This window comes from Primulina eburnea, chromosome 1 (assembly GCF_022965805.1).
Source record: "Primulina eburnea isolate SZY01 chromosome 1, ASM2296580v1, whole genome shotgun sequence".
Lineage (NCBI taxonomy): Eukaryota > Viridiplantae > Streptophyta > Magnoliopsida > Lamiales > Gesneriaceae > Primulina > Primulina eburnea.
Genome location: NC_133101.1, coordinates 57,095,002 through 57,106,088, shown reverse-complemented (window position 1 = coordinate 57,106,088; position 11,087 = coordinate 57,095,002). Strand labels below are relative to the sequence as shown.

The 11,087-nt window shown below is 32.0% G+C and overlaps 2 protein-coding genes across 3 annotated transcripts; both read right to left on the bottom strand.

The window, feature by feature from the left end:
* Positions 1 to 299: 299 nt before the first annotated feature.
* Positions 300 to 3,406, bottom strand: LOC140832957 (probable polygalacturonase At1g80170). 2 transcript variants are annotated; one of them, XM_073197286.1, is made up of 9 exons: positions 3,157 to 3,406; positions 2,398 to 2,529; positions 2,093 to 2,263; positions 1,780 to 1,800; positions 1,427 to 1,634; positions 1,176 to 1,257; positions 973 to 1,081; positions 719 to 835; positions 300 to 612 (listed from the first exon to the last, which is right to left on the bottom strand). In XM_073197286.1, the coding sequence occupies exons 1-9, from the start codon at positions 3,400 to 3,402 to the stop codon at positions 325 to 327; spliced, it is 1,374 nt and encodes a 457-aa protein (XP_073053387.1). In that variant the 5' UTR covers positions 3,403 to 3,406; the 3' UTR covers positions 300 to 324. The 2 variants fall into 2 exon arrangements, with proteins under 2 accessions (XP_073053387.1, XP_073053394.1); XM_073197293.1 differs by lacking the exon at positions 1,780 to 1,800.
* Positions 3,407 to 6,315: 2,909 nt separating this feature from the next.
* Positions 6,316 to 7,006, bottom strand: LOC140812909 (uncharacterized protein At1g15400-like). Its single transcript, XM_073171291.1, has one exon. It carries the CDS (start codon positions 6,844 to 6,846, stop codon positions 6,463 to 6,465), a length of 384 nt encoding a protein of 127 aa, XP_073027392.1. The 5' UTR covers positions 6,847 to 7,006; the 3' UTR covers positions 6,316 to 6,462.
* Between the last annotated feature and the right edge of the window lie 4,081 nt (positions 7,007 to 11,087).

The window sequence follows — 11,087 nt, the reverse complement described above, 5'->3', positions numbered from 1 at the left end:
ACCCGTGAAACCGTCTGATAAAAGATTTCGTCTTTGTGTATAATTTCTTTTTATTGAAGGATGAGAGTCCTTATTTATTTATTTCATAATTTTTGCATCTTTGGTCAATTTTACACTCAAACATAATTTGTCTGCGTTTTTGTTATGCTCATGGTTTGCTTTTTTGTCATATTTATTGCAAAGTGTTTGCTTCACATATATTTGTCACACAGGCAACGCGTGTACGCCAGTAGCTAGTATACATTAAGCATACAGGAGAATTAAATCACTGAATTGTGGAACTAACTACGTACAAATACTTCTCAAATTTTGATTTGTATGTCCTCAAAAGAATGCATAATCATATATCCACATGCTCATTGAATATGACTTGGCTGTCTGTCGAACCAGGGCATCAACGCAAGGACTGGGACGGACCAGACCCAAGCTTGTGCCATACGCTTCCCAGCAGAATGCTTTTGCGACTCCAGACACCCATTCAAGTTGAATATCCTCCAAAAACAATCTCGTGCATGGATAGTCATCGCTGCATGATAATATGATAGCTTCCTCTGTCGCTGAGGTTCCTTTGATGTTACGGAAAATTACACTATCTATACTGACACTGGATGTCTGCATTACAATGTTCATTTTATATAAAATTCGAAAAATTCATATGAAATTTGAACATGTTCTCAAAAGAGAAGAGGATGAGATGGGATTGAAGCACAAGTTCTACCTGGTTTGGACAAGGCAATGTAGAGTCGCAATAGTATTGATTTATTATAATAGGATGTGAGACGTTATGCATCTGAATATTCTGAAACGTTATTTTTCGGGCAAAACCACTGCCTCCCTGTTAAATCAACGAGAAAAGAGAGGACATGGGGATTTTCATATATTAGATGAGATAATAATCCATCAAGTAGACAAGTACTAAACTTTAGTGAAAGTGTGCACAGAGAATATAAGCAAGTGGTAAAGAAAGATTACCTGCCATGTTTTGATCCTCACCCCATTTTTTGTGTCAATAAAAGTTGCGCCATCAACAACAACATCCTGCACTGCAGCAGAAGAGTTGTGTTTTCCTAAACTTCCAATACTGCCAAATAACCATAAGTCATCAGCAATTTATCTAGGAATAAGAGACGACTCAAAGAGGCGACTCAAAGTAGATTAAGAGGGAATTGTATCACCTTATTCCATGGCCTGGCCCACAGAAAATGTCCTTTACTCGGATCTTCGAAGAATTACTAACGATGGATATGCAGTCATCTCCTGCAGGCGAAGGGAAACATGAGAATGTGTGATCTGTCATCTGATTGTAATACAACTACGAAGAAACAAAACTTTTTTTCAAACATTTTATTTGTCGACGAGCCTGTTTCACAAAGCTCAATGTGCTGACATTTATAGAACATGTTAGATCTTTTAAACACAAACAAACCTGTACTAACAGCGATGCCAGTAAGATCAACTTCTGTTGATGCACTTATATGGATCCCATCTGTGTTAGGGCTATCAGCAGGTGATAAAATCTTGACACCAGAAACTCCAACATTCACACAACTAGTAAAGGCCATGTGCATTTGCTGGCTGTTAGCCAACGTAATATTTCGGACTTGTAACTTGCTGCATTTGTGGAATGTAATAGACTGAAATATATTTTGACAAAAATCAATAAACCATCAGACCGATGTAGTACTTTCTTTCTCATTGCTCACAGATGAGGATAAGATAAAAAGAGATATGTCAAAACGTCTGAAATAATAATTTGAATAGAATAAAAGCTGCTCTTACCGTGGGTGCATGGGTACAGAGCTGCAAAAAAAAAAAGACAGAAAGATTAATTTCCATGCGGAAAAAAGGAACGTTGTGTGTGTACAAAGCATATCGGTCAAAACCCTCTAATATTTGTACTATGTCCCAAATATATGTGTTGCATCTCTTGTTACTCATACAAATCAAGGTAACTATCAGAAGTCCATAGAAATGCAAACTAATTCTATTTCTCTGACATGTAGAGTGCATGCAATATAAAGTAATGAAAGATGTAACACTAATTTGAGACCGAGAATCCAGAACGATAAATTCACAAGGAAAATGGACATACATTTGATGTATTGGTCTTGCACGATCGAGCCCACCATTCTTGTCCCATCCCATTAATTTTGCCATCTCCTTCCACCGTGAGGTAGTCTACGCCATGGAAATAAAGCCATTTATGCACGTCTAAACCGCTCCAAACCTCAGGATCTTGTGGTGCCACAATAACACCAGAAATCTATTAAGAGTACACAACAGAAAACCAAATCATACAGGTCAAAGATAACTAGCAAACCTGAATAATTTGCATGTTGAGTTCATAAATAAATTCCAAGGATTACCAAGTATCGTGCAAGAGAAATCAGCTCTCACCTGCAAGGTCACTTTGGAAAGACACGGCCCGCTAAAATTAGTTGGTCGAACATGATATGATTTCTTTGCTGGGATTATTATTTTCGCTGGCGACGATAATGAACAAGCTAGCTTCCAAACATCTTGCAAAGTCTGATACCATCAAACTAGCATAAGATTAAGAAACAAATGTTTTTCTTATACCGCGCATGACTGACACAACATATACGACACAACACAAAAGTTCAATTTCTGTGAAAACCAGTTTGGGCTAATATGCTTAGTTTGGTATGGGAGAGTTATCTCATCAAAGACAAGCTTAGAATGCACATATTAAGTGGTTACTCTGCAGCAAATAAAATTCAAGGAAGGTAATAGTTAATACAATGAAAAAGGTAGAAACTTGAAAAAGGACTGCATGGAACAAGAATCTAAAGAAAAAGAAAAATAGTATAGCTGGATGCTACACGAGTTCCCTAATAAAATAAAATAAAATTCACAAGAATGTAAGGTTCAACACATTTGGCCCATTGGGATCTCCAATACACAGAGAAAATAGAGCCTGAAAACATACAAATGCTACTTCAAACAAAAGCAAGAACGGACAGATAGTAGATGCCATACATCCCACTAGATAAAACGCATGAATATCATCACAAACTTAAAAGCTCACATCAACAAAAATCTCAAAGTTGCTATGAAATTTACCCATTTCCCAAGAATTGAACAAAACGCTGCCGCAACGAGGATTTTAATTTCAACCGAGTGCATAAATTATACCTTGGTGTCATCGGTGCAGCCATCGCCTCTGGCACCGAAATCTTCGATGTTAAGAAGAATGAAATTTGAGCTGGCGGGAGTGTTTCCGTAAATCCCAGATGATAAAAGGCCGAATGATTTTGGATTGACGAAATTGAAGAGAACATAATTGATTAAATAAATTATTTGTAGAAATGAATTCTTGAATTGAGAAGAAGAAACAGACGAAGAAATGAGCTCTCGCATTTTGTGCCAGTGGGGAGCCATTCGAATTACGAGATTATTTCATCCTACCCCTGCAGGCACTGCCTGCAAGGGTACATCCAAGGGCCAGAATTTTTTTTGGCCCAATTTTATTTTATTTTAATTTTTTTTTCCCCATGAGGTGGAATCTCAACCACTCATGTGGAGTGTGGGCACTGCCCCCACACCCATAATCGAACTAACCATTCGTAGCCTTTTCATTTTCTCGTTACAGTTGACATTTTGTTTTTTGGCGTAAAATAGTCTGATGATCGACAAGAAAATCTATATAAATTGATTTTTTATTTTTATTTTTTTGACATGATTTTTATTTTTATTTTATTTTATTTTTACAGTTGAAATGTAAATTAATTGATAAAATACTTTAATAAATAAGAGCAATAACAAATCTCACTTGATAAAAATTTATGTGAGACGATATCAGCGGGTCATATTTTGTGAGATAGATCTCTATTTGGGTCATCTATAAATAATAATTAATTTTTATGTTAAGAGTATTACTTTTTATTGTGAATATCGGTAGGATTGACTCATCTTACAAATAAATATTCGTAAGACAGTCTCACAAGAGACCTACCTACTCAACTCACTTTGGGAAATGTATAAATTATTTGACTTTAGTTTGTGTCTTGAGTTCAACTGTACATGCCAAATGCTTTTTTTAAAAAAACTTGGATTAGATTAAAAACAAAGATTGTTAGTTCGAGATTCGTATAAAAATAAAAAAAAAATAAAAAAATTTCGACTAAACATCGTTGACATTTTATTTTTCAAACAAAGAGGTGAAATCAATAAGATTAATTAAAACCACTCTCAACAACATATGGATTGCATAAATTGTCCTAATAGATTACTGATTCAAACATAGCATTTGGATTACTATGGAGTTGACAATAATTTTAGTCGTATGTTTTTTTTTTCACACGAGTTCGATCTTACATTAATAATATAAGTAAGATTAGTTTTCAACTTGTGCAATCTATTGAAAGACGATTATATTAAGAAGCAATTATTGAGACAAAAATGAGGGAAACACAATCTAAGAAAATATATATATATATATATATATATATATATATATATATATATATATGTATATATATATATATACCCCATGACTTGTTCCCTTCCATTGAAACATATCAACAAAGAAGAAATGAGTTTCCCCCGGAAACTCTTCATTTTATTTTTGCTGGCACCATTAATGCCACATCCTTTTACTTTCATTTATTATTATTTGAACAAAATAATAATACATTTTTTTAATAAATTGAAAGGATGGCTAATGATTTCTAATTGCGCCATAAAAATACTTAAACAAGAGAATTATATAGATCCGATTCGATCCAAATTCATGACCGTTTTAACAAAAAATTTAACAAAAGATAACAATATAACTCTAATATTTTAAATTATACATTATACATAGACTTAATGTTGACACTCAAGTTGCATAAAAGTACTACTGTATAATAAACATTAAAATATGATACAATCAAATATAATTAAAAATTATTATTAGTCAATTTCACCTTTTACTTTTTGTGGAGATAAACAAGATGCAAAATTATTAATTAATACTTTATTTTTATATAATCACCGCAATTCCTGCACTCCTCTGGCACTAGTCCATGTACAACTATTTTTAAGAAAAAAAGTAAAAATTTATGTGAGACGGTTTCACAGATAATATTTGTGAGACGAATCTCTTATTTGGGTCATCTATGAAAAAGTATTACTTTTTTATGTTAAGAGTATTACTTTTTATTGTGAATATGGGTAGGGTTGACCCGTCTCACAAATTAAGATCTGTGAGACGGTCTTACATGAGACCCACTCTAAGAAAAATAATCGTTGCTTTTCAATGTTGAAGTTGGGAAATAGTCGAATTTGATGACCATATTAATTAACTATAAGTCAGAGATTTTTGCTGATCTTCATCTATGAAATAGATCTAGTCTCTGTTTATATTTATAATAACAAGTAATATATTTACCATAAAAAAATAAATAAAAATTATTAGTGATTTAAATAAAAGGTTTATCACATAAAATTGATTTGTGAGAATATTTGTGTATTAAATAATATTTGTGGCAAATAGTAAAGTCAATTGGGCAAGAAAATTTAATTGCATTTTTTAATATTATATATTCGTGGAAAATCTAGGTGTAAGGTACATGTGCCACCGAAAATTAGGAGTCGAAGCAATATATGTACCTTACACCTAGATTTTGCACTTCATTTTTTTTTTTTTTTTAGTAAATGAATTATTTACATCATCGTGTAAAAAATGGATAATGGCCACAATTTAGAGGAATTTTTTTGTTAGATGATTTTATGGATTGTATTTTGTGATATAGATATCTTATTTGAGTTATCCATTAAAAATATATTATTTTTATGTTAAGAGTATTACTTTTTATTGTGAACATAAGTAGGATTGACCGTCTCATAGATAAAGATTCGTGAGTCCATGTCACAAGAGAGCTATTCAATTTAGAGACCGGATGAAATGTGTCTATGCGAATTATACAAAAGATTCCATATGTACAAAATCTACAATATAGATCGTCGTTACGAAGATTTTGAGGTCAATGGTAAAATTATACACTTGGCTTAAAACATAACCAACAAACTATTATTACTCTGTTTGAATATTATTTTTTACGGTAATTATCATAGTAAAATATTGATTGCACCCTTTCGTTAAGGTTGAAAAATCATGAAATCCACCTTTTTTTATTACTAAAGCTAAAAGAAACAAATAAAAGAATAAAGTCTAGAATTCCATTCCCAAGCTGTGCACCAAACAATGTCTCACAATTTCACTATTAATCGGAAAAAATTATAATAATTAAAGAATTGTAATAATAAATAATAATTGCAGATGGGAACCTTAATTAACAATGAAAGATATTAACCACACAATTATATTTTTATTATTAATTATTATTATTATTATTACAAAAGAGTAACAATAATTTTTTTAAAACGAGATAATTGAGCCCGTAAAACAAAAATTACACATATTTAATTTTTTTAGCTCCTGCCACTACACACGTCTCACCTCACGCGCTTACCGGGCTTCGGCGGTCGGCGGCGCGTCATGTTATTTTTCCCGAAAGCACCGCAGAACCCACAAGCTGAAACCTTCGGAGATGGTGGCTCGACCGCCGGCGAAACCTTCCCGGTTCTGAATCCTCGACCTCCACCGTTGGATCGGCTCCTCTCGATCTTCAATCCTGGAGGTCGGCCGGGATTCTCGGGGGCGACTGTTACCTCCGCGGCCGCTTCTTCCTTGTTCTCTGGTCGATTTGGTTTGGTGTCGCTTTCCTTTCTAGGGTTGGCGAGCTGGCTCAATTCGCTCGAGAGGATTTTGTCGTCCCACACCAATCCCGAAGAGCCTTGCCTCCTGAAGGATACTTCAGATCTCTGCAGACCAGCCATTGATTTTTCGAGTGATCACCCCGAAATTTGTCTCTCTCCCTCAAATCACTTGTTGATCTTTGCTTTTTGTGGTTTCGGTTTGATCTTTTGGTTTTGGGGATGAGAGCTGTGAAATTATTTAGAACAGAGTCCACGACGGGTAATTTTGAGAATTCGTCAAAGATTGTCGAATGGGATTAATATATACATCTGGTGTCGGCGCACTGACGTAATTATTCAAACAATTTTGTTTTACATAACGAGGAGTTTCGAAGAATCTTTATCTTCGAGATATATCAATCCTATTGATATTTGATAGTTGTAATAAAAAACAATATTTTTAACATAAAAATTAATATTTTTTATGAATGATTCAAATAATAGATTCGACCTACGAAATTGATATGAGATATTATCTCATAAAAATTTTTGTGTTATGTAATACTCCTTCCATCACAAAATTATTTACTTATTCGATTTTTCAAATTGATTATAAAAAATACTTTGGAAACAATTTTTTTATTTTATTCTCATTTTATTAATTCAACAAGTCAGTTGCACATTTTTCAATATTTAGTTAATAGCGATGCATCATATATTAGTAAAAAAACAGCAAAAAATATCATTAAATGCAGAAATTTGACTATATTTTTGAAACAATCAGAAAAAACAATTTATAAGATAGAACGTTTGCTATTACACAAAAAATTATAGTCGATGATAATTATGTAATTTAAAATTTTTAATTTAAATTGTACAATAACTCAAGTGTCATTTTCAATTGCTCTAAATATAGATAATTATTGCACCACAAGCGATATTCTTCCCGATAATCTTACTCCTTGCAATCAATGAGAGTCGACTCGTTACATTGACTCTGATACTAATAATAGGACCGAGTCATTTGAGCTTTTGATAAAACGACAAGCGTTCGATCTTACGCAACTTATATATTTGGGATAAGAAATATTTATGTAAGTGTGAAGATATAATTCTGACATACAAAAAAGTGTTTCTAATAAGACATGGTTACTCAATTTGGTATTTTCATAATTTGTCGAAATGTTGATATTAATGTGAGAGGAAAAAAACTCGATTCCAATTATTATATCACGTCGAAAGATCTCTTAATTTTATATCACTTTGTGATATTGTGAGAAGAAAATAAGATGGTTATTTATTAATAATCTTCTCTCAAACTATACATCAAATATCATATGATTAACTAATCACACAACATGAATTACCTAAGATGCTTTTTATATGATGTTTTGGAAGTTTATAAACCTTTATACTTAATTTTTAACATAAGATGATATAACTTAAAAAATATCAATATATTTAGTGCTATAAGATTTATTTATTTCCATAATTATTTAAAATATATCATATTATAAATTTCTGTAAAATTTTTATAAATAATACATGCATGTATCATATGCAAAATTTATATTGTCAGTGTATGGTATTAGTCAACTAATTTGAACTTTTTTCGATTTTACAAATTTATTATTGGAGTACTGACGTGACACTGAAATTTACTATAGTGAAATATTGACGATGTTTAATATGTCAAGTCATCTATCAGTCGAAAAAAGAATTTTTTTAAAAAAAAATATAAATTAATGTACTAAAACCTTAAATTACCGATACCATGATTATAAATGAAAAATGTACAAATTATAGAAAAAATGCAATTTCTCTAAAAAAAATATTATCATATATGTTAGAAGCTTAAAACTGTTCAATTGATAATTTTTCTCAATATATGAGAAAAAAGTACATAATTAATATTAAATTATTCGAGTAAAAAATTATAAAATAATTGTGATAAAGTAATTTTTTACTCGAGCAATTAACATTTATACGTCTTTTAGCATATTATAAAAGAGCGTCATATACTAAATATATGGAATCATAGTGTAATTTTGAATTTGCTTAAAATACCTCTCATCTTATCAAACTAATTACATGATTTTACTATATTACAATAGCATTTTTCTCAATATTTTATTGGATCTCGATAGACTTAATTTTATTGTGTTGATGATAGTTAAAACCAGTAGATCTCGTTAGTAAACCAGAAGATAGTATAAAAACAGAAGTTCTTGTATCGCCTTAACAAAGCAGTACTCTTTGAGTATTTATCAGCTTAGTAAAACAAAAGCAGAATTTGGCTCCTTGCTGAAGACAGAACCTCTTTTAAAACTCTAATTTACTACTTATCTCATTTGGTTATTATTGCTATCTATTTTTGGAGTTAGTCTCATGTGAGACCGTCTCACGAGTCATAATCCGTGAGACGGGTCGATCATACCCATATTTACAATAAAAAATAATAATCTTAGCATAAAAAGTAATACTTTTTCATGGGTGACCCAAATAAGAGATCCGTCTCACAAATACGACCCGTGAGACCGTCTCACACAAGTTTTTGCCCTATTTTTGATTTAGTTGTTCTCTTCTTCATACTAACTTTTTAGGTTTTGGCATTACCGCAAAGGAGAAATTTGATAGACTTAATTTAATTGTGGTGATGATAGTCAAAACCAGTAGATCTTGTTAGTAAAACCAGAAGATAGTATAAAAGAAGAAGTTTTCGTATCGCCTTAACAAAGCAGTACTCTTCGAGTACTTCTCAGCTTAGTAAAACAGAAGCAGAACTTGGCTCCTTGCTGAAGACAGAACATGTCACTCATATATTAAATGTTATCGTTACTTTATCAAGTACAAGTATTTAATGAATCATTAAATGCTGAACAAAGTCATTTAATATGTTTTATCAAATGTGGCATGAAACAAGACTGATTGTTTTGAAGCTTTTTGCATTATCCTTTTTAAGTAATAAAGCTGATTCTAGCAGAAGTCAAAGAAGCCGTTTTTTTTTATAGACGTTGGATTCAAGACTTTTATATATACGCAAGATCAACAACGTTTATAGGTTACCAAAAACTACGAACACAAACTTCAACTTACTAACGTTGATTTGAGTACTCAGAACCTCTTATCATCTTCAAGCTCAAAATACAGAAAAGTAGCACATGCTTCATATTAGTTATCTGATCTTTAGAGATCATATTATGCTGACTGTTTCTTACTGTACAAGGATATTCACGTTACTATATCTTTGAGAAGAGTTTGTAATTTGAAAAAGAGTTTTTTCCAGAACTTTGATGTACTTGTTTTATTGTGTTGAGTTATTAAGAGTTTCAGTAGACAAATGATAATTCCTACTGAAGTGGATGTGTACAAGTATTGTACTGTAAAAACCAAATTTTTTAGTGATACCTTTGGAAACAGAAGAAAGGGAGACGTAGAAGATTTTATCTTCGAACTTCCATAAAAAACCATTGTCTACTGCCTACTGTTTCTTTGCGTTATCATACTCCATCGGATTGTTTCTGTACTTATTATTGTGATATGTTGGACTTAGTCGTGAACAAGATTAGCTATAATCTCTAACATGACTCTAGCACCCTTTGCAAAAACGACTGTCAAACGAAAGAGTTTATTCACCCTTCCTCTATATCGATCCCCAACAGATCTCCTACCATTTCAAGTTAAAAAAATTTAAATTTTTATTTTAAAATTGAAAACTACTTCATTAATTATTTTTAACGAAACACACGCTTTGTGTTTACCACAATCCGCTAATTTGTTTAATACATGTGTAAATCACAAGTGAAATGATTTTATTTATTTCGTTTATATTTTTTACCATATTCCATTTTATTCTCACAACATTTTTCACATATTTCTATTTGTGTGTATAAATGAATGAATATATGTTTATATGAGTAAGAGAAGTGATATTTATACTCTATTTTATGTTATTTGTACTCAATATGTGAATAAATTTGACATATATTCTGTTGGGTGCAATAATTGTTTTTGCTTCATAGAGCGATCGAACCGTGGTGCTTGAGCTGCTGTATGGTTTAAAAGATTTGAGTTGCACTATTACTACTAGCTATAGCTAGCTTTTGGTAAAGCGGCAAGCGCTCGGTCCTACAATTAGTATCAGAGCCAAGGTCACTTGTTTGATTCTCATTGATTGCAAGGAGTGCAATTATTGGGAGGGAGATTGTTGGGTTCAATAATTGGCTCTGCTTGGTAGAGCAATCGAACCCTGGTGCTTGAGCTGATGTGCGGTTTAAAAGATTTGAGTTGCACTATTACTACTAGCTATAGCTTTTGGTAAAGCGGCAAGCACTTAGTCTTACATATTCTACACATGAAGTGGGATGTAGGTAACACAAAAT

Excerpts from the sequence above, each read along its gene's own strand:
- LOC140832957 (XM_073197286.1), bottom strand. The coding sequence starts at position 3,402 with ATGGCTCCCCACTGGCACAAAATGCGAGAGCTCATTTCTTCGTCTGTT. Across the intron at positions 1,801-2,092 it reads GCAAGACCAATACATCAAAT|CTCTGTACCCATGCACCCAC; the intron begins GTATGTCCATTT and ends TTTTTTTTGCAG. Across the intron at positions 613-718 it reads CATTGCCTTGTCCAAACCAG|ACATCCAGTGTCAGTATAGA; the intron begins GTAGAACTTGTG and ends ATTGTAATGCAG.
- LOC140812909 (XM_073171291.1), bottom strand. The coding sequence starts at position 6,846 with ATGGCTGGTCTGCAGAGATCTGAAGTATCCTTCAGGAGGCAAGGCTCT.